The following is a 27460-nucleotide window of genomic DNA, read 5'->3' on the forward strand; positions in this document are numbered from 1 at the left end:
TCCTAAAAACTATATTTTTTCAAAAAAAAAAAAAAAAAAACACAAATCATGTATTTTAAAATATGAAAAATGGCCTTTTTATTTTCAACAACAGATAACTGTTTTTGAAAAACAGTTACAAATGTGCATTGTTTTTCTATCTCCAAGGAGGGGCTGTGTTTGAAATCTACAGAGAAGACTAAAGAGAAAGGTCATGAAAGAGAGTTGACAGAGACCTTGCATTGGTTTGCCCAATCTAATTGGTCTGGATTTTTCTGGCTTTTTGAGGGGCTTTTTGAGGGCCAATGCATATATGTGAACAACATGAGGATAATATCACAGCAACACCTGCAGTGTGACTTGAAAATAGTGCTAGTAATTTGAAATTTTTTTTTTCTCTAATTTTGAATAAAGTAATTTAAATTTATTTAAAATTTAAACAAAAGATTAAATTTACATTTTTATTAATATAAATTAAATTTTATTTTATTTTCCACTGTTTTAATTTCATAGAACATGAGTTTGTGGGTACAAATTTCTAGCTAGATTTTGTTGTCCATCCATGGTTGAAAATTTTGACAAAAATCACGAAGTGGTATTTCAAATATTGGAATTCCAAACATGAAAGAAGGAGCGAAAAATCATCGATTCTTGGCACCAAAAAAAAAAAAAAAGAGAGAGAGAAAAGGATGGGGCCAATTATTCCATTTCAATATTTTTAAAATGGAGGGTATATTTCTGGGAATAGTTTGGGGCTCATTCAAACCCGAAAAAACGTAAACATGGTGATGATGAATCAGAGCAGCAGCTGTGTTAATGGGGAAGGAGAAGAGGAGAAGAAGATGGTAGATATAACTCTGAAAACCATAGGCCCTTCTCCTCCCTTTCGTCTCCGCGTGCCCTCTCCCATCACTGTAATTCGCAACCCTGTTTCTCTGCTTTTTTTCTATGGTCTTTTTTGTTGTTGTTCTTGTAATTTTACATTGCTATTGGTTCATCTTTGCATAATCAAAATCCACATCACAATTAGATTACATAATATGAGGAGGTTGTCGAAGAATTATGAAGGCATGAGGGTTCTGTTTGGAAACCCTTTATTTGGGGTTTTCACCGAGGTGGAGGCAAATTGTGGGTGCAGCCAAAATTGAATCGATTCTCTTTGATGGGTCATTGACAAATGCTTGTATAAAACTTTTTATTTGAAATGCTGGTTTTCTTTCTTTCGTTTTTTCCGCTTTTCTTTTTGTTGTCTGAACAAGTATGGGCTGGATTTGGGTTTGCATCATGGGAAGTGTGAGGGGGAGGATGAGAGAAAGGGAAAAGGATTTGAAAGGAAAAGTGGAGGAAAATGGAAAAAAAAAATATGTATAGGGAAAGTTGATTTTGAAATTTTATGAGATTTTGATTATTTGTCTAAAATTTAAAAGAAAAAAAAGGGGACTGGGGGGGAGGGGGGATCGCTAGAAATTAATTTCTCTATTTTTTTCCCTTTTTCCTTGATTCAAAAGGAGTGTTGGAAAATGTTATGTATTAAAAATTTGTGTTGCGAGGTGCTGTGATATTTGTCATTGTAAGATTTTTTGATATGCTAGTGTTGATTTTTATATCATTAGGTGCATGATTTGAGAAAATTGGTTGCCAGCAATGGTCACTTACCGATTGAGAATTTGAGGCTTATTTTGCGAGGGAATGTATTGCATGACACAAAAGATGGAGATGATGTTTCCCTTCAACTCAATGATGGAGGTAATATCTGAATTTGAGTCATTAGTTTCTTTGTTTATTGTTCTATTTCTGTTTCAACTTTCTGTTATATAATCAACATTTTCTTCCTTTTTTTTTTTTTGTTACTTTTTATGGAATGGGATACTTGTCTTAAATCTCAAAGAATTGTGTCAATGTAATGCATTTTGAAGTTTTGGCAGAATTAGAGGAAGTCCTGAAAATTTGAGAAAAATGTAATAATTTGCTGAAAATGTTAGTTCATGCAACATTCAATATGATATAGTGAGACGAGTTACATAAGTTTAGGCAGGCAAGCTACTTTGAATGAGCTGCAAGATTTCATACGTATAAGAAGTAGAAACAAAGTTTCTTTATTTAGAATTGATTTAGTTTACTAAAGAATTCTCTCTCATTTCAAATAATTATTTCAAATTCTTAAAGAATGTTGTAAGTATATTATATGTATTTCTATGATGCCTATTTGCTAACTTATTTTATTCTTGTATCCATTAGGTATTTCTAATATACAACTTTTTAATAAAATGTTTATAGTTCATGGTGGGGAGAGAGAGGGAATGGGAGGGAAGGGGTACAATAAGGTTAGAGGGAGAGGAGTGGGTGCGTATGGTCTCTCCGGAGCATGATGGCAATGGTATTTGTGATGGTTTTTGGAGGCAGAAGTGGTGTCTTGCATGGTACCAACTACCAGGTGCAAATAGTGGCAACTACCACATTTTGGGAGATGGTGGTAATTTGGATTCAGGACAGACAGTAGCCTGAATAGAACATCATGCTTGTGATTCCCATATAGCTCATTGTAATTATACCAACGTAAATGCATGCCAAAGGGAAGTCTTGCCCACAACGCATTTTTGTTAACAGCTGATGATCAAGTTCTAATAGTCGATTTCTTCTGATATAAGATTTTACTTCATAGGGGTTTCAGATGCAAGGATAGCATGTAGGTTTTATAATTGAGCAATTGTTTAGGGGCTTTCTACATTTTCTCCAAAAAGTTTTTATTGTGGGAGACTTAAATGGTCATGTCACTCTGAAAAGAGAGATGAACATTTTTTTCTGAAGACATGTTTATACTGATTAAAAAAAAAAAAAAAAAAGTGCAGAAGGCCACTTTTTGTTTGAAAAATATGGATCTACCTCCATCCCCATGCAACTTTTTCTAATGTTATCCCCCATCTCTTAATCCTTTATTTATTTATTTATATTTCCTTTTTGGTGTCTCTTCCTCCTCAATCATCCAAGAACAGTGCATTGGCAAAGGCCATGGAAGATTAGAAATTACGAAGATAGATTTCCTTTTCATTTGATAAGTCAGCCAGGAATTGTGCTCATATTGGAGGGTAAAGATGCTGAAATTAGATCCTTCATTTGTTATTGCTGTCACTATTTCCATCTTGTTGGGGAAGTGGGGCAAGCAGCAGACAGAGACACTATGTTAGGTAAAGGAGGTGAACTTGAAGAAGAATAGAGGGGTTGGGTGGAATAAGTAGAGTGTTGGGGAAGGAGACGTTGAAATTGGAAGATGAGAGGAGGGTGGACAAGGATTGGAGAAGGGAATATGGGGTATTTAAGCCAGACTCACAGTGTAATAGCTATGGCAATATGAATAACAATGGTTAAGTCATATGAGTAGGCTGCCTTAGCTTTGAGCTTGGCCCAAACCAATCCCTCTTGGTGTGGTGTTCAAGCCGTTTTGTATCCCACTGTTCAGTCAATAAATTTTTTATCCATCAAAAGAGAGGGTGCGGATTCTAATGTTGCTCCTTCAATTTATTTGCCTTGGGCTCATTTGGTTTTCTTTCTTTTCTTTTCTTTTTTAATGTATATGCATTTTTTTTTTTTGTTTCTTTGCTAGATTCCCTGATTGTAGCTGTCAAACCAAAGCCACCGCCTAAGCATGTTCGGGATGGATTTGAAGATGAGGATGATGATGACAATCTGGTTAGAATTGAATAAGTTGCTCCATTTAACAGACCTAGCACAACATCTTGATTATTTTAACACGGTTTCTCACCTTTTTTTTATTATTATTTCTTAGAAATTTCAGCTTCCACAATCAACAAGTAGGTGGAAGAGGAAGCTTTTCTGTTTTCTACATGATAAGCTGAAGCTTCCTGGTAAGTATTTATCTGAATAATAAATGTTGTGCTTCCAAGGAAAAACAATATGCTAATCAACCTTTTCTTTACCGTCCATGACAGATATCATTTTGATGGCAATTTTCTCTCTCAGTTTAAAGATGTGGGTTCTTATTGTTACATGGTTTATCTTGGCACCTGTTGCCCATAGATGGGATTTGGGACCTCTATATGTGAGTATACTAACGCCTTTAGATTTGCTTTTTCTGTAAACACCTGTGTAGTAAACACTTTCATGGAGGAGCCATCATATCATGTTTACATCAGACATGGCACTCTGGTGTGCATATTGGGTACTTCTAAAACATATAAAAGAGTTAGTTTTTTTTTTTTTTTGATTGGAAACGACAAAAGCATATATTGATAAAAAGGAAAGTACAAGAGAAGGATGAGGAATCCTCCCACCAAAGAAAAACAAAACTACAATGAAACAAATGCGAGAAAATACAAAATAGATACAGGCAACTGCTATGAGTTAGGCCACCCCAATGGAGTTGCATGCCGCTAACCAATCAAGGAGTATCACATTAAGGGGAATCCCCTTAAAAACCTTAGAACAAAAAGCCCAAAGAGAAGCAAGGAAATGAATCATGTCCCAAAGGTTCTCTGAATTCCTTGTTTTATCCTCAAAGATCCTTGCATTTCTTTCCCGCCACACCACCCATAATAAAGCGATGCACGCAGCTTGCCATAATACAATCCCTCTCTTAGAAGATCCAAACCCATTAAAATTGGTAGAAAGCATGTCACAGATGCTCCTAGGAGGGACCCAATCTATCTTTGTTAACTGAAATAGTCTGTACCACAACCCCATCGTCAGAGGGCAATGAAGAAAAAGATGATCTACTGTTTCTCCCTGCTTCATGCACAACATACAAATGTCGGGACTAAGTGCTTTGTAGGGTCTTCTCAACTGTAGCATGTCATTAGTATTTACCTTCTTGTGAGCCACTAACCAGACAAAGGACTTGATTTTGAAGGGGACTTGAGAATTCTAGACTAATTTGGAAGAAAAAATTGAAGGCAAACCAGATCTTTGGGATAAGGCAAGAAAGAAAGATTTGACTGTGAAAAGTCCTGAAGAAGATAAAGACCAAGATCTCTTATCTGGAACCGAAGGTGATAAATATATAAGATCAAGAGACCGCATGAGACTCTCTAAATCTTCTATCTCGGAATCGGAAAGGTTACGGCGGAAGTTAAAGTTCCAAGAGAAGGGTCGAGTGGATCCGAGAATTGAAGAAATAGGAATATTTTTATCCATTACTACTCTAAGTAGTCTTGGATAACGGACCCCCATAGGTTGATCCCCTCACCACAAGTCTTCCCAGAATCGAATTCTTTCCCCATCTCCTACCATGAACCAAGTAAACTTGGAAAAATCTTGGAAAACTTATGCAATAGCCTTCCAAGGACAACGATGTGACCATCTAACAACAGTGTTGGCGTCCCAACCATTAGAGTGTGATCTATAAATGCTTAAAATGACCTGATGCCACAGCGCTGAACCCTCCCTGGGATACCTCCACAACCATTTCCCTAGGAGAGCGGAATTCCGCAAGGAAATCCTTCCGAGACCCAAACCCCCTTTCGCCTTCGGATTACACACTACATCCCAACTAACTAGATGATCTCTTTTGCCTTCCCCAACCCCGGACCATAAAAAGTCTCTTTGCAACCTCTCAATTCTTACTGCCACGGAGGCGGGAATCTTAAACAATGAAAGGAAGTAACAAGGCATATGAGTGAGACAAGATTGAATGAGAGTTATCCTACCTCCAAACGATAAATATGCCTTTTGCCACCCATCTAATCTGCTCGAGATCCTCTCAATCACAGGATCCCAGAAGCTACCCGACTAGGGATTCCCACCCAGAGGAAGACCCAGGTAGAGTATGGGCCACCCGGATGCCTTGCAATCAAGCAACTTGGCCAACCTATGAAGATGATCCTGACCGAGGTTGATGCCATAAATATTACTTTTGTCAAGGTTAACCTTCAGCCCAGAAATATGCCCAAACACTAGCAAAACGCTCTTGAGAGTTAGCAAGTCCTCTTCTCGAGTCCTAGAGAAGAAAATGGTGTCATCTGCAAATTGTAAATGGGACACCCTTGTTCTGTTCCTATCCACCCTGAAACCCTCTAGAGCATTTCTTTCCTCTGCTCTCAATAACATCCTGCTCAAAACATCTACTACTATGGTGAACAAAAAAGGGGATAAAGGGTCTCCTTGTCTTAAACCTCTAGATGCCTTAACCCACCCTTTAGCGTTTCCATTCACTAGAATTGCAAAAGACACCGATGACAGACAACCTCTTATCCATTTCCTCCATCTAGGATTGAACCCCTTTTCCTCCATCACATGGTCCAAAAAATCCCAACTCACATGGTCATAAGCCTTTTCAAAGTCAATTTTAAAGACAACTCCTTCCTCCCCTGATCGTTTTTTCTCATCCACTATCTCATTGGCTATGAGGACTGCGTCCAAAATTTGTCTCCCTTGAACAAAAGCTCCTTGAGTGGAATGGATGGTTTCATGAAGTATCCCTCTTAGACTCCCTGCTAACACTTTGGCTATAATCTTGTAAAGACTTGTGATCAAGCTAATGGGTCTATAGTCTGATATCTAGAGTTAGTTTTTTTTTACCTTTTTCATTGTGCACATTATGGTGGTCACATCAGGATATTATTACTGTCTTGTTCCAATAGAGAAGGAATATGCCTTTAAATGAAAGAACTATGATTAGAGAGTGATAGAAATAGTATATTTATCTGATCTCCTAGAAAATATAAATAGCTATATTTATAAGTATATGTGCTCCTACATATATGAACTATCATTGTTGACCTTCCTCATCCAAGTTGGGCAATCAGTATATAAAATTTAGATAAATTAATCAAATGCTCAATTCCTTTTACTCCAGAGAGCAGTTGAAAGTTCCATCTGTCATCTAGAATGACTCCATCAAAGAAAATAGAGCTATCATCATTTACCTAACTGATGGTATAAGATCAATTTGAGGGTTACCACAAATGCCACCATTAAGATTTTTTCTTATTATTTCTGATGACAGATATCGTTTTCCTTAAATGATTTTATTTTGTGAAATTATTTACAATAGTGAAGTCAACATAGATTCTGAGTTAGGTTTCTTGACTTATGGTGACCTGTTTGGCTCTCATTTCCTCCAATAGCAAATGAATGAGATTGACTAGACTAGAAATGAAATAAAAATAAACAAAGGGATAACTTAGATGTTGTTTGAATACACTTCTTGTTTTTCTCTTTTAAAAAGCAAAAAATGATATTAACTTCAATATAAAATGCAAGAACTCTTTAAGACTTACCTTAAAAAGATAATGAATTTTAAGAGTCGTTTTAAAAAATTGAGAAAAAATTAAGGTATTAAAATTTTTTTAACATCTCAAATTTTAAAATTAACTTTTAAGGATATAAGGTAAGTCCACATTTATTATATAAGAGTTAATATATTTTATATAAAAAAAAAAAATAGGAAGGCTTTGTTTTGGTAACTATTTTTTAAAATAGTTTTTCTATTATCCACAAGAAAATAAGTTTGGTAACCAAAGAACAAAAAACAATTTTTTGTTCTTAAAAATAAGGAACATAGTGTTTTCAAAGAACATCTTTTTGTTGTTTTCAATTGATTTCACTTGTTTTATAATGGTTATTTTAAAAAATAATTATACAACTATAGGAAATGATTAAAAATAAAACACTATATTTAAAACATATTTAAAAATATAGAAAAAACAGGTTAAGGAAATTTTAGATTCCTAAATAGACTTTTATTTTACAAAACATTAACGGTCACTTTCAAAAATTGTTATTGAAAACTATTTTAAAAAACACGTCCCAAACAAAGCTGAAGTGTAGCCAAATGAGAACTTAACCTTTTTTTTTTCATTTTTGTTTCTGTTAAGAGTCATTTTCTAGTAGGAATTTTGTGCTACGATTGATTACTTTATTAAGCAAAGCTGATCTCAAGTTTATCATATTTGCAGCTCACATAACTTTTGATGTGTATGACTAATCTAATATTATTTCTAGTTGCTGGGAAAAATCTTGTCTATAAGAGACTGAACTAGCTGAAAGAAATGCATTTTTTTTTTCTACTTTGGCATCAGCATTGTCCATAGATCTTTGGTGTGTTTTATTGTTTATTCTATTTGCTTACAGAAAAATTAATGACAAACTGAAAACTGGTGCTTCTCCCTGTGCATAATGAGAGTACAGATGTTACTTTCTGCATTTACTTCAAATTGAAGCTTTTATGGCTTTGTGAGAAGGAATCTCATATTATTTATTGCCTGTTATTGATTTGGATTCAGATACTAGGAACAGGCTTTTGCATCATTTTTGTGAATCTGGGACAGCGGAAACATGGTGACATCAGGTAACTGATAAATGACTTACTTTCAAATCAATTAGCAATGTTATACTATGTGTTAAAGTAATGAACACATCTTATGACTTCATGTTTCCACCCATACACAATGTGTCAATTTGTTATCCTGAATATTTTTTAGGAGAAAACATTAATTTTATGTAGTGCATAGAACTCTAAATAAATTAAAAGATGAACATAAGGAAGGAAACAATAAAACATTGTTGGAAAGAACTCAGTGTAATTCAATTAATTAAGCTATATGATTACATCTCACATCCTTATATGCTGGACTTCCTTTATTCTAGGGAAAACAAACTTAGCTAAAAAATAGGAAATGAAATAACAATCTAACTAATTCAGGTAATATTATACAGACAATAATAAGCAGAATAAAACTGATTTTTCTACACTCCCCCTCAAGTTGGACTATACAAGTTAAACATTCCTAGTTTGTCAATCAGTTTCTCAAACAAGGTCTGGGTAGCCCTTTTGTAAGAATATCTACAGCTTGCTCAGTTGTTGGGACATAAGACATGCAGATCATTCTCTCTTCAATCTGATCTTTGATAAAGTATCGGCCTACTTCCACATGCTTCGTCCTATCATGACGAACCGGATTGTGTGCAATACTAATGCCAACCTTGTAGTCACTATAAATTTTTAATGGAAGTTTTACTGTTGCTTGCAGCTCTTCTAGTAGTAACTTTAGCCATAGTAATTCGCTAATTCCATGGGCAATGGCTCTAAATTCAGCTTCAACACTACTTCTCACTACCATTGTTTGCTTCTTGCTCCTCCAAATCACCAAATTTCCTTAGACAAGTCTACAATTGTCTGAGGTTGATCTTCTATCATTTACATACCCAACCCAGTTTGCATTAGTGAATACTTCTATACCCCTATCTTCGGATTTGCCAGAAAAGAGACCTCTTCCAGGGTTTCCCCCTCAAATACTTTAGGATTTGATAAACATCTTCCATATGCTCCTCAGATAACAAATGCATAAATTGACTAACACAACTTACTGCAAAGGCAATATCTGGCCTCGTATGAGATAAATAGGTAAGTTGCTGCTTCCTTTGTTCACCGGGCTTTCATTGGATTGCTCTCTTAGCTTTAAATTTGGGTCCACTAGCGTGTCTACTGGTTTACACCCCAACATGCCAATTTCATTCAACAAGTCCAATACAGGCTTCCTTTGAGACATTGAAATCACTTGCTTGCTCCTCGCAACTTCCACTCCAACAAAATATCTTAGAGTTCCCAAGTCTTTCATCTCGAACTCAACTGCAAGTTTTTTCTTTATTCCTTCCATCTCATATCTGTCATCTCTAGTCAAAATTATATCATCAACATAGACAATAGGAATTGTAACTTTCTCACCTCTATGCCTGTAAACCAAAGTATGATTGACTGAGCTTGGTTGTATTCCTGGTGGCGAAGAGCTTTGGTAAAGCGATCAAACCAAGCTACCTTGCCATCTTCCTTTTCCTTATCGAAACTCGACAGTAAGTCCAAATAAACTTCTTCTTCCAAGTTCTCATTTAGGAATGCATTTTTTACATCTAACTGTTGTAGAGGCCATTCCAAATTCACTGCAAGTGCCAATAGAACCTGGACGGTATTTATCTTTGCAATAGGAGCAAATGTCTCTTGGTAATTAATACCATAAGTTTGTTTATATCCCTTTGCAACGAATCTCACTTTGTAGCGCTCAATTGATCTATCAGCTCTACACTTCACCATAAAGACCCACTTACAACCTACTAGCATTTTCTCCCTTGGTTTCTGCAAAATTTCCCATGTTTTATTTTTTTTCGAGGACCTGCATCTCTTTCACTACAGCTTTCCTCCACTTTAGATCTCTCCATGCTTCTTGTATGTTTTTTGGTATTTCTCCATTCAATAGGTCGTGATAAATGATCATAGGATACAAAATTTGAAATGGGATGTTTTGTGCATCTTCTGGTTCCTTTTCTCATGGTCACAGGAATGTCCAAATCACACTTCTTTATGTTCAAACCAGGTTCCGGGTCAGATTCTTGACAGTGGATTTTTTTTCCAGATTTTCCTCCTTTGAATTCTTTTTCTGTGCATAGGTCAGCAGCTCTGGTTGTGTGTGCAAAATAAAATCCCCCCTGTTTCAGATAGCTCCTTGTTTTGAGGTTCAGGATTTTTTATCTTCTTGGATATAGGCTGAGGAATTTTCTATGGGGTAAAGGAATTTAAATTTGCCAAGTTAAATGGAGAGAGATTCGGCTGATCAAAATTCGGTGGAGATTCAGCCCCAAGGAAGAGGATTTTTTTTAATTGGATTCTGGGAAGGCTGGGACGGATTTGGTGGAGCAGCAATATCAGGTGGATTTGATGAGGAATTCGAATTTATTTCTAGAGGAAGATTTGGAATTTGAATTGCTACTAGATTAGGTGTGAATCTTGGCTCTGAAAAATCTGATGGAGGATTTGAAGGATTCAGATTTAGCACCAAATGTGGAGACTCTACAAAATTCAAATTTTGAACTGTGGGAAGTGAAATTTTTTCTGGATTAGGTAGAAAGAGAGAAATCAGGAGAAATATTCCCACAGTTTTAGATTTGACTTTAAATTGTCAGGATTTGTTTCCCAAAAAATATCTTCACACACACTCTCCTCCTAAACAGATTTTTTTGAACAAAATGGCTGATCTTCAAGAAACATAACATCCATAGGAGTGAAATATTTTCTTTTCTCAGAAGAATAATACTTATACCCTTTCTAAGTGGCTGAATATCCTAAGAAAATACATTTAGGAGAACGAGGACCTAGTTTGCTACGATTTTGATCATGATTATGAACAAATGCAAAACAACCGAAAGTTTCCAAATCCAGGGTAGAAAACGCATGTGATTTTGGATAAGACTCAAGAAGACGATTTAATGGGGTTTGATAATTTAAAACATGATTTCGCATCTGATTAATCAAATACCAAGTAGTTAAAATAGCATCCGCCCAAAAATATTTTGAAACATTTGTAGTAAACACTAACACCTGAGCCATCTCTAATACATGACGATTTTTTCTTTTAGAAATCTCATTTTTCTGTGGAGTATTGACACAAGAACTTTGATGAATCATCTCACTTTCAATAAAAAAATTCACCTAACATTGTGTTGAAGTATTCAATTCAATTATCCGTGCAAAAAACTCAAATATGCTTATTATACCGAGTTCTAATCATAGACTGAAAATTTTGAAAAACTTGTGAAGTTTTAGATTTTTCTTTTAGAAGATATACCCAATAGACACATGTATGATCATCTATAATGTCATAAACCACCTTTTATTTGTGAGACTTTGAATACGAGAAGCAGATGTCACTATAGATTAGCATGAATGGTTCAAAAGCACGATATGAAATACTAGGAAAAGAAACACGTTTGTGTTTTGCTAACTGGCAATTTTCACATTGAAAGGAATCATGAGTTCGAAACAACAATGGAAACAAATACTTTAAATACTAAAAACTTGGATGTCCTAATTGACGATCTAACCTTATTATTTCTTGTTCTCTTGGGGAAGACTTGCACACAGCGGTTTGAACTTGACTACACACGGAAATGTCTTCTTGAAGTAGTATAACCCTTCGAATTCCTTAGCACTATCAATCGTCCTCCCCAAAATCTGCTCCTGAAACACATAGATGGAAGGAGAAAAATTAACCACGCAATTTAAATCTTTCATAATTTTACTTATAGAAAGAAGATTGCATGATAATTTAGGGACATGTAAAATTGCTTTCATTGTTATGATATGACTTATTTCAATAGTGCTGATTCCCACAACCACCGAATAGGGACCCATTGGCAATCTCAACTCTGTGGTTCCCTAGGCTAGGAACATATGAAGTGAAGAGCTTTTTGCATCTGGTCATGTGATCTGTAGCCTAGGAGTCAATAATCCATGGTTCTCCTTTTCCTATCATACCACTGAAAGCAGTCAGAGTTACACCTTTCTGAACTATTTGGGAACCAGCAGTGAATTGTTGCACAGAGAGGTATTTGCAGAGTTGCTCCATTTGCTCTTTAGAGAGTGTCATTGTCATTCCAGGATTAGTTTTCTCTGCCTCGGGTTCATGCACAAGTTGGAGTCCTATGGCATCTTGTCCTCTAGCTCTACTTGGGGTCCAATTTGCTGGTTTTCCATGCAATTTCCAGCAATTCTCTTTAGTATGATGTGGTTTCTGGCAATGGTCACACCAGAGTTGGCCAGTTTGGTTTCCATATGAGTCAGAAACTCTCACCACGAAGGCAGAATTTTTGCTTAGTGGAGAAGATGAGTATCCAAGCATCACCTTCTTTCGATTCTCTTCTCAGCGAACTTCAGAAAAAACTTCTTCAATTTGTGGTAGTGGCTTTGGCCCTGTCCTTCATCCAAATCTTTCTTGAGTCCAGCAAGAAAATCATAGATCCTATCTTTATCTGCCATTTTCCTATACATAAGGTCATAGATCTTTCCAATTGCAATGTTGAAAAAAGATCTAGCTCCTACCATAATTTTGTCAAAAGTTGTTAAAATATTGGGTAACCTCTTGTTCTATTTCGTAGTTTGAACATCTGAGAGGAATTTTCCAAATCTGAGTATGTTGTTGTAACCAAGGAAAATGTTGGGATATATCGGCGATATATTGTGTATCGGGAGACATCAACACGATATTTTCTAGAGAAAAATCGGAAAGGAGAAAAATCGCTGAAAATCGGCAAAAATCGCCGATATATCGGCATCAAACGATAAATCGCCAATATAATTGAAAAAAAGGGCCAAAAATGAAGAAAATCGGCGATTTTTCGGCCAGTCAACGCGCTACAGTAAGCTACAGTAAGCTACAGTGCACCCACTACAGTGCACTCTCTCAAAAATGCATCTTTTTTGTGCCGTTGAAGGGATTCGAACCCCAAACAAAAAGTTTGGGGTTTAGCTCATCAGACCACCAGGGCAAGCTTGCCCTTTGTTAAATGTATTGCACTTAAAATATATATTCAAAGTCATCATGTAAAGAAAATTTTAAAAGAAAATTTTAGAGAGCAAATTAATTATAATTATTTTATAATTAAATACAAAAATTTCTTTTTATTGATTACCAAATATATAAAAATTATCATAATAATTTTCTTCATAGTGTTTTTAATATCATTAATAAATTAATTAAATATTAAAAAATTGTACATATATCATAATTTATTTTATATCATTTAATTCAATTGAATTAAATGGATCATAATTTTAATATTAATACATATTTTTAAATTAGACATATTATAATCAAATATCATAATATTATTATGAAATAATATTTGATGTAATTTAATAATAAATGTACACTTATAAAATTCATATTTTTATCAATGCATATGATATTATTATCAAATATGATAAATCATATTATACATATATCAAATTCTTTAATAAAACAACTTTAAAATATCTATTATACTTCTAATTACATTTTTATGAAGTTTTTCTTGTATTTTTATAAATTTTGATCAATTTTAGGCTTATCAATATTTTTTTCCAAAATATCCGCCGATATATCTCCGATATATTCGTAAAATCGAAGTACCGATATATCTGTGATTACCAATATTTTCATCTTTAGTTGTAACTGCATCCCAAATTCCCTTAGCCATAGGAAAAAGTAAATATGCGTCTCCAATTTTGTCTTCCATGGAATGAATCAGTCATGCCATTACCATGGAATTTTGTGCATCCCAGTTTGAAAACGAGGGGTCATCCTGCTCGGTTTAGTGATGGTATCTTCCAAATAGCCCATTCTCCCTTTTACCATGAATCACCATTTTAACGGATTTAGACCATTGAAGAAAATTTTTCCCATTTAGCTTATGAGTCGTGATCTGAAGAGAGGTATTTTCAGAGAAAGCAGTGAGGGCAATTGTAGGGGTTGACTGAGAAGTGCCTGAGGCAACCTCAGAGCCATTGCCGCTGCTTGCTCCAGTCATGGCCATTTTAACCATTGTTCCCCTCAACTTAATGCTACCTAACCTTGCTTTGATACCAAAAAATGAACACAAGGAAACAATAAAACACTGCTGGAAAGAACCTGAGTAATTCAATTAATCAAGCTAAAGGATTATATCTCACGTCCTTATATGCTGGACTTCCTTTATTCTAGAGAAAACAAACTTAGCTAAAAAACAGGAAAGGAAATAGCAACCTAACTAATTCAGCTAACATTATACAGACAATAATAAGCAGAATAAAACTGATTTTTCTACATAAATTAGTTTTCAGGGGAAAAAAGCAACCAGGCTAATGTATATGTCAGCCTTTTTTGTGGAAGGAATTTGCAAGGAAGAAAGATGATGGAATGTTGTTAGAGTGGGAACTGATCACTGTCTTCCCCATTATGTGCTGACGTATTTGGGGTTCTTTACAGTTTTTCATGCTGCCCTTTCTTCACAGTTTGACATCAAGTGATGGTGTTATTCCTACTTTCATCCCCTTCCCTCCTCTTTACTCTTTGTTTGTGCATAGAAATTGCCTTTTATGCATTGGTTCATTCAAGAGTGACTTGTTTACATTACTTTTACTTTAATCCATTTTATGCTGATAAATCGATACTCTTTTAGTTTTTCAAGGTGGTCAATAAGGCCCTGATTTTAACCTGTGGTTTTTATCCCCTTGCTTTTTTTCATTTCCATATTATCTTCCTAGGGTGTGCACAAGGATTTTTGTATGATCATTTTTGTATGAGTTGGTCACTTCAAACTTCACATGGTATATCTATTGTTGAACAACACCAGGAGTAACTCATTTCTTGTTTATCCTGAATATCTGCAGTGCATATTCGATCTTCAATGAAGATTTCAGAGAACTTCCTGGAACACTTAATGCAGATCGTCTTGATCAAGACATCAGAGCGGGTCAGTTTTGAGCCTCTTGATTGTTGAAGTCATGTTGTAAGATAACCAGGCGAGGTGCACAGAAATCTGCCATACAAAGATACAATCTGTTCCTTTAAGCACCGTTTGGCTGCTGAGTATGTTATCAGATTCCCAATTTCTTTCATTTTCTATAGGGTCTTCTCCACCCCACTTGTACATATATTCAGTGAAATGTTTTGTGTGAAATATTGGGTGAAAGGAGAGCTTACTAATTCAAATGAAAATCCAAAAATCTGGATGGAGTTTGTTGTGTTGAAGAGAGCTTGACTTCAAAAGCAAACAAATTTCCTTTGGTTTTGACCTTCTCAGAACAGAAGCATGATTTTTGAGCTTGGACATGTCATAATGGGCCTTATTGGTGGAAGGTACTTGGCCATGAATTGATCAACCATGACAGTACTAGATGAAAGTTTGGCAATTTTTGTTGTCTTTTGGTTTGGATTTTTCTCTTATCTTTTCTTTATCTGGTGGTAAGAAATCTCTGCTATCATATTGCATATGACAATACAAGCATTACTGGACAAAAATTGTGCTAATGATGGAAGGAAATGACTGAAAAATGTTCTTGTATATCATGTTTTTCAGGAGGATCATATTCTTCCTTTTGTCCCTGTTCTGCAGTACCTTCAAGTCCTGTTTCTTGTATGTTGCCGGGCCTTCTGTTTCCTGTATATTGATGGGCCCCTCCATTGGATCTTGTTTCCCATGGAAAGTTAAGCATAAAATGGATTTTCAAGGAAGATGCCCATGTTCATTTTTTTTTCTCCTTTCTGCTTTTGTTCAATTCCTCATGAAACGGATCCAAGACTGCATATTCAAGTGACAAAAATTTTTAAAGATTATATGCAGAATAGTGGGTGGATTACAATTTCCAAGTTGGGTCTAAAGCATATTCCTCTCAAAGTGGAAACAAAAATTAAAATACAACTAGGCAGGCAAAGTATGCAACCAGAAGCCACCATGTAGAATAATGGCATAGTACTTGAATATGAGAAATGATGTTCAAAACATAAAGGTGGTGGCATCAGAAAGTTCCACCCCCTCCCCCAAATTTCTTCATCCGCATGGTTTATACAGGGCGTTGGAAATCAATTATAGTGCAATCTAATTGACCTATAATAATTACACTATGATGGTTCTCAATAAGAACTTTTAATTATGACTATAAAATGTCTCACACATTCTTCCTATAACCATAAAGATAGGACATGGATAAGGGTTTATAACCCTACGGAATTTGACCACATACATTTGTAGTTTGACATTATAAGTTTTAGTGTATGTTGACAAATTTTTCATTTGGGGCTTTCATTTTGTGCATTGACTGAATTTCCTTTCTTTTTTTTCTGAAAAAAAGAACGATTTTTTCTATGTGTGACTTTTAAAGTTCAAACTTCAAACCTTTAAACTAGTGGCCATGTTTACTTTTATCCCTTTCTCTTCAACTTTTCATGTGCTTGTATTCCAAAATCCAAAATGAGACCAAGGCCAAGCTGAGAGAGAGAGAGAGAGAGGACATGACAGAGGGCAAAGGTAAGCATGCTCCGGAGATTTTTCTTCCACAGATTGGGAAAGAAAGTGATGGATGAGTGGGTTGACCATCTGATGGCTTCTTCTCCACCCAGACATGTTGATGATTGATCCTGATTTTCAAAATGTTTGGTTGTGATTTCAAGTGGGTTTAGCGCCCTCCATTCCTACCACCCAAGTAACTATTCAAATTCTCCCACCTACTTCACCCAAAATTTCCAAAATTTCCCATGCCAATGTCCCTTAGAATCCGAATTTGTCCCCCCATGCTTTTCCATGAGAATCCCCTAAATCTAGAAAGTTTGGGCATTGTATTCAATGTCAAAGCCCTTGAGCCCTTGACACATGCCCCCCCTCACACACACATACAGTCTCTCTAGGTTGTCAGCAGGCACAAACACAAAGTGAATGGATGTGATTGGAGAGGTGGTTGGGTAGTGGACTTTGTTGTCAGTGCCCCCCAAACTTGTCAATCTTTCAACTCAAATCACCACTACTTGGGAAAAACAACACACAGATTCTGGGATTAGGAAAGCTTACAGTTCATGATTTGAGAAAACTCTTGAGGTTTGACAAATCATTGCTGATCAAATCAAAATCCATTCTTAATCCTGGGGGCCCACCCCCCCACCCAGACTCTTTGAAAAAACCCCCCCACCCCTCCACTTCACTGCTTCAAAAGTGGTTTCACCACTGAAAACTCATTCCCCATGCATCCTTCTCCCTCTTCAAAAATTTCAACATACAAGAATACTTCAAAACCAAACTTACTAAAAATCAAGATGAAAATCATATTTTTTTTCTTAAAAATAAAGTCAAGTCAAAAATGATATTTTTCAAACTTTCATGTTAAGTTTTTTCATTAAAAAAATAATAAATTTTTTAAATAAAATTGTGGGTCAACCACCAGTAAGCACAACCACCCACCTATTTATATTACCTGGCACAAAGTTAGGGTTAGCCAAGTTGTTCCCAAATTGGGTTGATGACCTTAAAATATAAGAAGAAAACTTGTATAAATAATCTAGTTTTGGGTGCATATTTATTTAATGAAGTAATTAATTAGTTGTAAGATGGAGAAAGAGCTGCGGTTGCAGTGCTAATCCCTGACGGCACGTAACATTAAAATGGTCAATCACGTGGTTATACTTAATAACATTTGTATTCACCAAACCCTATCTTCATCTCCTCTCTCTCTCTCACCCACCAAGTTTTGTATTCTCTAAAATTACCATTTTTTTTTATTAAAATGGGCTGGCTTCAGAGTTTCAAAGTTTCAAGGCTCCATCACTATTTAAAATGCTTTTATATATTAATTTAAATTATATTTAAATATTAAATAAACTATTTTATTAAGATTTTTATCAAAAAAAAAAAAAGATGAAAAATTAAGACATGGGTAAGATGACTTTTAGGGTTTGCCCACAAATGAATGAAGTAAATAAAAGATCAATTTGACTTTGAAGAACTTATTTGGGTGGAAAAGTCAGATGTTGTGTGTAGATGATGGGTTTTGGGTTTGACATGTTGGAATTTTCAGAGGAAGAAATGAAAACAAATTGATGCGCCTGCCATGCAAAGATAATTCGAGAAAAATAGGGTTTGAATTGAAGAATGTCTGGATGGGCTGTTATTAAAGAAATGGGAAATGAATAGGAGACACACATGTCAGGAAGCTTCCTGGGTGTTTCTCCATTTCAGTCTTCTTCTTATTCAACCTTATTATCTAATGACCAAAAACAAAGAAATGAAAGTCATTGTGTTCATATTTTGAATATTATACCAAGTTCTATTCATTTGATTTGTACGCTCTCTTCCCTCATCATTCCATACACCCATCATGTATTTTTATTCTCCATAATGTCTTAGAGGTTTATTTGTTTGTTTGTTTGTTTTTTGTTTTTTGCTTTTGGTTTTTTTTTCTTGGTCTTTTTTTCTTTTTTCTTTTTTTCTTTTTTGAAAATGACATGGTTAAATATCCGTAGCTGTACGTGAAATAAAAATACATGTTATTTGAATTCAATATCTAAATATTGACTAAATCATCGTATAAGAATACTATCAATCTCGTATGTTATATATCAAGTTATGTCACCCTCTAAACCCTTATTATTTGTGCTATCCTTGACTTTGAGACATAAGTATTGCCTTAATTTCACCCATGATCTAGTAGTTATTCAATGAAATGTCCTACAAATATGAAGAAGTTGTAATATAATTTTATAAATAGCAACATGAATAATCAAGGCCTATTTGGCTATATTTTATAAAACTTGTTTTTAAAAACTATTTTTAAGTTAAAAAATAACAAACAGTTTTTAAAAACAAGTTTAAAAAAATATAGTTAAACAGATTCTTGTTTTCCTTTTATTTTTTAAAAATCGATGAAAACAACTTCTACTTATTTTATAAAAATTATTATCTATTGTACTTTATTTTTAAAAATTATTTCCAAAGAACAACGATCAAACATTATTAAAAAAATTTAAAAACATTTTTATGTTTTTAAAAATAGAAAATTATTTTTAAATTACATGACCAAACAGATTCTATACTTATTCTTAATTATGTAATTGTTATTAAAATCCTAACCTTTCATTTTCCATTACAGTAGCGAGACTCTTAGATTTTCATCTCTTCCCATTGCAACAAAGAGAATAGATGTTGTTTGTTATGTCATCCTTGTACATGAATATTTTTTTGTGGTTTAATTTCTTTTTATCTCAATTTTTTCCTTCGCTTTTTCTTGCTAGAAATATTTGGTTAAAAAACATGAAATAATCCCCAAATTATAAATCTAACATTTCTCATATTTTTTTCTTGAAAAGTAACTTATTTTTTACATAAATATTCTTTACCATTTCAAGTATTTATAGGTATGTTTTAAAAAAGAGGGTTATTTTTACAAATAATAGTAATAATAATAATGACATTTTTGTCCAAATGAGACCAGAAAAAAGTAGGAGGTCAAATTTTAAAAATTGGGTTAGCAAAAACCCTTTTAATCAAATAACCCTTTTTGTAAGGGAGAATTACCAATTAAGATGGGCTGGGCAGAACAATTAATAGAAAGGATGGTCACTTCTAATAATTCTTGGGGAGGACTTTAATTGACTTAATATACCAAAACTACCCTTTAACTAAAACTTTTAAAATTCAAAGCATTTAAAACACTTCACTTGATTTGTCAATACATTTATGGTATATGGGTCCCACATTTATTGTAATTATTGATATTCAAATTTTAAATCAAAATTTTGAGTTTAACCCTTACAATTATATATAATTTGTTATTTAAATTTACTATTTAAAACAAAAATACTTTTAAAAAATATTTTCAAAATATCATTTATTGTTTTTTTTTACATTTTTTATTTGTATTCTAATTTTTAATTTTATTAAGAAAAAATAAGTTTTATAATTATATAATAAAAATAATGATTTTTTTCATATATATATATATATATATATTATAATTTTAAATTGATAAATTATGTTTTTGTATTAAATTCAAGGAAGATAAAATGTTTAATTTTTCATTCAGATTCTCTAAAAAGAATAAGAAAATAATAGAGAAGGTTTAATCATTTTTTATTTTTATAATAAAATAATTTTAAAAATTTTATATGATTTTTTTTCCTTTGCATAGTGTTTTCTTTTTATAATTTTCATATAAATTTTTTTTTTCTCATGGAGTGAATGATGTTAATATATTTGATATGTTGAATATTAATAAGGTATAAAAGGTGATCCTCAATATTATTACTTTTATTATAAAATATAGGTATAACAAAATATGTTATAATTACAATATAAATACACGTGCATTATAATAAAATCTAATTAGGAATTTTTTTATAAAAATGATAATTTTGTATGATCATACTATATTTCATAACATACCTATATCATAAATAATTTCTGAAACCAAATGAATACTAATTTGAATTCATGAGACTAGTAGTTTTATATATATATATATATATATATATATATATATATATACAAAAATTATTAAATACTTTCAAAACACTAAATAAATGTTGTTAATATATTGATACGATGTGTTAATATCAATAGGGTATGAATAAATATTTTTAAAATTATTACTTTTGTAATTAAATATAGGTACAATATAAATGCATTATCTTTACAATATAAATACATTTTCATTACAATATATCAATATATTACAACATAATTTAATTTATTTTTATTTAATTTTTTCACATGCTATATTACCCAATGAATAATTGTGAGTTATTCCATTTAATATGTATGTGTTAGTTAATTGAATATTTATATATTATTCAATTGATGAGTGCTCATAAAAAATAATTATTCATTATATTATGATAACAAAGTTTTTAATTGTATGTTTTATATATGAAACGATATAATAACTTTAGGATATGGTTTTTATTTATGAGATATTGAAAATTATTTTTTTTTACAAGGTTCTTTAAAAATTCTCAATTTTTTTGAAAAAAAAATAACAAATTTTTAAACAGTCACTTAATTGTTAAAAAATGAACAACAATTTTTTCAAACTAAGAATGTACTGTCGATTACCTGTTAACCTGTACTTATCATCATGTATGAGCCCCACATCATTGACAATCTCAATTTATTTATAAATAATACGGAAAACATATTCAATAGTAAAATTATCCTCTAAATGAGTGAGCCTTCATAGTAATTATTTTTTCCAGCCTACCTTATTCGATAATTCTCCTTTTTTTTAATATCTCATTATCCTAGTTTCTTTCCTCACTTTCATTTATTTTTTATTTTTTTGCTTGTGCTTGTGAATGATTATCATATTAAGAGAATCAATAGCAAACACTTTCAAAAGAAAGAAATCTTTAATCCATGGTTGTGTTTTCTTTTATTCAGTTTTTGTTTTTTATTTTTTGTTTTCAAGATTGGATTTCTCTAAGATTTTGTTTTAGGGTTTTTATTTTTTTTACATTTTGTTTGTAAGATTGGGTTTGTTTGATGTTTTCATTTAATGGTTGAGAAGGAAAAATGTATGTTTTTTATTTTTTTTTTCTTTTTTTTTTCTTAATTTTTTCAAGAAACAAACATGTCAAGTATGAACCCATTATCAATGTAACATTGACTTGAGTGTTGATATGTTCAATTGGAATAGCAACTTTAAGCTATTATTCAACATAATGAAGTTTTAAGTCACAATAATGAGTAGCTTTGCAAAGCACTTAGCCAAATATTCCAACTCTTTGTCATCATTCCAACCAATAAATATGGGGCATTAATCCTAGCAATAAGAATATGCCTTGATGATGGAAGTAGATAATTCAATTAAAAATAGAACTAACCACCTTCATAGAGAGAAATAGGCATTGAAGCAACAACTTGATGAGTTGAAGGCCAAAGTAAGCACAACAAAGGAAAAGAGGTCTTAATAGATTACTTATGTGATAGTTAAGGGGCTTGTAATTTAATCTCTTGATAAAATATGTGTGGGAAGTAAAAGTACCTCATAGGTTTATTTTCCTCAAATTCAAGATATGTGATAGGCTTGGAATCCAGTCGATCATGTAATACAGTTTCAATAGTTGATGGTGTTAGCACATGGTAATAATGTGCAACTTTGCAATACCTTCTTTTTTGGTTTGCAAGGGTCAGAGTTGTGTAAGGTTTTAAAACTTGGTATAGAATTGATTTATGCTTTTTTGGAGTTATATATCTTATTCATCTCCTAGTACATGTGCTCGTTAAGACAATAAAGAGATATGAATCTAATGTTCAACATTAGGAAAGTAACTGGAGAAATTATTTGTGACTATGTTAGGAGATTTAGTATGATGTTGATATAGGTGGAAAACTATGATGATATAACAACCATAATCATGTTCAAAAGGGGCTTCTTAGCATGCTTTAACCCATACAAGTGTCTCATAAGAAAAGAGATTCTAAAATGGAGGATTCTTTTGAAAACATATACATACACCTTGCCAGAAAAAGGCTTTGTTACCTTATTTCCCAAAAGTTACGATTGTAATGGACAAACAACAAAAAATTGTATTTAGCTTGAACAAAGTACAAAGAGAAAAACAAGGGTGAAAACTAAGGAATAAAAATGGTGGCAATCATACTAGGCATTAAAATAAGGAAGTAGACTTGGTCCTCACAAAACTAAATTCTCCATATCACTAAGTCTTCTAAGAACTTTAAAAGTTCAAAATTTTCAATTAGCCTACCTAGCATAATGAGATCACTCTAAGAATGATTAAACTCAATTTTTGTGATTATCATTGTGTTTATAATTATACTATTGATGAGAGCATAAGCTCAAAACTCATGGTGAAGACATTCATAATAGGTCGACTAGAACAATGTGACATTGCTAGTATTAAGAAGGTTCCAAATAAACATAGCATAGTGGAAGGTGTAGGGATGACACCTTCAATGGAATGCAAAATTACAATAAAAGTTCATGATGGGGAGAAAATGAATTCTAAAACAATAGAAGGAAAAAATTGTTACCATTGGATAGTAAACATAGAAAAAGTTCATCAAGTCAAACTTAGAATCTAACTGATGATTTTAGATAACTTCAAAACGATGATCTCATATTTTGCTTTGATCAAATTATGGAATTTCTTAATTTCATGATAGTGTGTTGATATATCATCACCCTACCATTATCCAATTTTGAAGTGGGCAAATCCCAAGAGCTTGATGGGCAAACCATTCCTAACCTTCAATCGAATGTAATCAACTTGACCTAGGTGGTCACCCAAAATAATGCCCAAGTAGAATTTATGGTTGATGTACTTTTCTCCATAGATGCAATTTGAGGGAAGAGTTTGATTCACGAGACCATGTTTCATCCAAAAGTTGTTATTATGTCACTATGAAGAGTTGTTTAAGAAACCTAAATTTTTAAGTCAAGATCAATAGGAATTACAACAAGTAGTAAGGAAGAAGATGAGACAAATCCCAAGAGCTTGACAAGCATACCATTCCTAACCTTCAACCAAAAGAAATCAACTCAACCTAGGTGGTCACCCAAAACAATGCCCAAGTAGAATTTAATGATAATATCATGAATTGCTCAAGAATAGGTAGTTTTACCTTTAAACATTTAGTAATATAAGATGGAATTTTATATTTCTTTTTGTAAAACATTTCATACGTATGTGTGTATGTATATATTATTATCATATGAGATTTTTTTTATAAAATAAAGAAAGTTTTTAAGAATATCTCTATACATATTCTAAATCATTAAGAAAAAATATATGAGATAGAGATGAGCATGTAAAACCTATACTAAGTAAGTAAATATGTGAGGAAAAATAAAAAAACACATGGCGGAGCAAAGACTAATGGTATAAAGTGTAGATATAAAAAAGAGTAAACATAAGATGTTTCAAGATTTAATATATATATAGTTGATTGACCATATTAAAACATATATGAATTGTTTTATCTTTGTGTTCTTTCATTGAGTATGATAGAATTAAAGTTTATATCTATGTAACAGAAACCAATGTGATAATCAATGATGATTGCTCTTTCAAAAAAGAAGTCGAGATTGGAAATTTTTTATATCAAATAATAAGTTAGAACTTATTCATTTCTTAAACACTTAATAACACACTTCTGCATGGTGTATGAATGAAATTATGCATTGATTAAATGTCAAAAGGACATACTTGTTAATAAGGCAAAATACTTGGAAGTCAAATCCAATGAAAAGGAAGATGATTAATTGAGAAGTCCAAAGCAAGGGTAGGTTTACTAGGGAAGTGAAAATCCTAAGTTAAGCTTGCCAATATTGTGGTGGTCCTTGATAAAAATGGAAAAATGATGTGTATATGTAAAAGGCATGGATTTAAACAAAGTCTACATAAAAAATTACTTTCTCTTATGTTGTATAAATCAATAACCATTCATTGGAGACTAACATTCTAGATGCTTACTCAAGTTACAACCATATAAAAATGAAAGAGCTAGATTATGGGAAGATAACTTTTATTGTAGACAGAGGTCGCAACTGTTATATAGTGATGTCTTTTAGATTAAAGAATGTAAGAGCAACTTATTGACTTTTTATGATAAAAATATACGACCATATACTTAGAAAAAATGTAGATGCATATATAAAAGATATGCTACTAAACAATATATTGAACGAGGAATATTTTAGAGACTAAAAGGCCAATGTGGTGTATTAGAAGATATTACTTGAAAGAAAGAAGAGATTTTATTATAACAATTCCACCCACCAGCCCTAAAGTAAGAAAATAGGCAAGAATTACTTTCAAGTGTTCCATGTCCTAAGTCAAGAAGAGTATGGAGATATTTGAAAAGTTTAATGGAAATAACTCTATCAAATAATTGAATAGTTGTGGAATTTGCTTATACATAGGAACTTGAGAGTCAAGTGAAGGTGTCTGAGATGATGAGCCTTTAACATCTACCATTTTGGAGTCTTCACTTGCTTGGACCATAGGCTAGGAGAACCAAATTCCTCCAAGGTATTCCCTATCTCCTTTATAGGCACTTCTAGTAAGTGAGACCTCACAAGTTGGGGTTGATTTACATAATCCTAACTTATTTTATACATGCAATTTGTTGGGATGACTTCTCCTTTGCAACACTTTTTATGGAAACATGTTACTCAATTGTTTGAAGCCTAGATTTGGAAGAATAAAGTTTTTTTTTATTTCAAATCGGTCAATATCATGGGATGACTCTAAGTTGTTTATGGTATGAAGAATCTTAAATTTGGGGAAGGAGTACTTTTGACTCCTTAGAGGTTTCTTAGAATTAATGAACCTGATTTTACCATGAAGGAAGTTGTAAATGATTCATTCACAATTTTATGTTAAATGATACACTCGCTTTCTTTACTTCCATTCTACATTGCATTTATCAACACTAGTAATCTTCAATTTGGGGGAAAAAAAAAAGCAAAATTGGTCACAATCCTCTAAAAAAAAACAACATAGACCGAGTAAAATTAAAAGTTTACATACAAGTTTGTCAAAGAAAAAAGTGAAGTGTTACAAACCTACCAACTACACATATTCCATAGTTCTACTTCTAAATCATTTGAGATCTCAACAAAAATATGCTCCTAACTTTTATTATTGTTGGATAGATCAAGGTCTAATAAATAAGTTTTTTTCAATGGAAGAAAGTGGAAGGTGTTTAGTAAAATTTAATGTTTATTACATAATAATTTAAGTTGACTTTAAGTTAAATTATACTAGTTGTTAACTTAAAACTTTTCATCTAATTGTTGCTTTAAGTATTAAAGGTTGTTTGGTGAAGTTAATATAAAATTTATTTTATATCATTAAATTGACATATTTACCCTCATTAATTTTAATTAATATTTTATTTTCATTAATCTTAAATAATAAATGTGTTGGTTAAACTTTTCGTAATTAAAGTACTATAGATACATAAGATAATACTAAAAAATGAGTCATAAATGTGGAGTCATGGTTGTAAAATATACTCTCATTAATATGGACAAATGTGACAAAAAAATTGAAATTAAAAACAACTTAACTATTTTGATTTAATACTTAAAGTTCTTTTTAACTTTAAGTTGTGATATTAAGTTATTTTACTAAATATGTTTAACATGTTATTAAATTAAATTATTAAGTAATATTAAGTTATTAAGTTGATTTAACAAAAACTCTTTAAGTTTTTTCTTTTTTGTCTTCTTTAAGAAGTAAAGAAATAGAATCTCATAAAGCCGCAAATCACGGACATTTGATGTTAATGGTGACATCCTATCAACACCTTGATGACACTAGTAAATAATTGAAAAGAGTCCAAGTAAAAAAAAAAAAAAAGTATAGAAAACGGTGGAAAGTAAACTTGATCGACTTGTAAGTAGGAATATGAAGTAGACGGTGGAAAGTAAACTTGATCGACTTGAAAGTGGGCATATGAAGCACCATCTTATAGGAGAAGACAAAAAAATATAAAGAAAAGTCACAATTATGAATAAAAATAAATAAATAAATAAAAAGTAGCCAAAGAAACCAAAACAATGACAAGTGAAAAGCCAAAAGAAGTGTAAAGAATAAGTTCTAAAATTCAAATGACAACTATTTTGACATTCATTTTCTATTTTTTTATAATTTTAAAGATGCGTTATCACGACGCTTTAAATGCATACCCCATCACATCTTCTATACATGGCAATTATAGGAACAAACAATTAAGAATTTTATTACTCAAGTAGAATATCACATGTGTCCTCCAACTTCACTTGTAATAGATTCAAGGCGGCAATGTAATATATCACTTGGATAGAATTTGAGTATATCATCTATTGACTAGAATCTCATCTAAGAATATTATCAATTCCACATGTTAAAGACAAATGTGACACACTCCCACTTACAAAGACGAATGCGACTCGCTTCTTGGAATCACACTATTTGTGACATCCATTTCTTCGAGACAAGTCGTACACATATTTTAAACCACAAACTCGATAGTTCATTGGTTGAAGTCTTTGTAAATATAAATATCAATAACTCATTCTATAAGTTGTTATGAATGATGAACGACATGTTCTATGAAACTCTAATGTAACGTCATATTCTGTAAAACTTTAATGTAACGTCTTTATGGTTGTAAATATTAATCTATGTTTTTTGTTTAATCCTATACATATTGATCTTTATTATTTTATAAAAATAAAATATGTAACGTC

General features: G+C 32.4%; 1 protein-coding gene across 1 annotated transcript; it reads left to right on the forward strand.

Moving 5' to 3' along the window:
• Positions 1 to 611: 611 nt before the first annotated feature.
• On the forward strand, positions 612 to 15650 carry LOC117926509. Its single transcript, XM_034845615.1, has 7 exons — positions 612 to 893; positions 1593 to 1725; positions 3581 to 3666; positions 3764 to 3842; positions 3927 to 4036; positions 8217 to 8281; positions 15110 to 15650. Exons 1-7 carry the CDS (start codon positions 762 to 764, stop codon positions 15201 to 15203), a joined length of 699 nt encoding a protein of 232 aa, XP_034701506.1. The 5' UTR covers positions 612 to 761; the 3' UTR covers positions 15204 to 15650.
• Positions 15651 to 27460: the final 11810 nt, after the last annotated feature.

Source organism: Vitis riparia, chromosome 2 (genome assembly GCF_004353265.1).
Source record: "Vitis riparia cultivar Riparia Gloire de Montpellier isolate 1030 chromosome 2, EGFV_Vit.rip_1.0, whole genome shotgun sequence".
In the NCBI taxonomy this organism is placed as follows: Eukaryota; Viridiplantae; Streptophyta; class Magnoliopsida; order Vitales; family Vitaceae; genus Vitis; species Vitis riparia.

Bases quoted from the DNA above. Each gene is read 5' to 3' on its own strand.
- LOC117926509 (XM_034845615.1), top strand. From the start codon at position 762: ATGGTGATGATGAATCAGAGCAGCAGCTGTGTTAATGGGGAAGGAGAA. The intron at 894-1,592 runs GTAATTCGCAAC...TTATATCATTAG, and splicing joins GCGTGCCCTCTCCCATCACT to GTGCATGATTTGAGAAAATT. The intron at 8,282-15,109 runs GTAACTGATAAA...GAATATCTGCAG, and splicing joins CGGAAACATGGTGACATCAG to TGCATATTCGATCTTCAATG.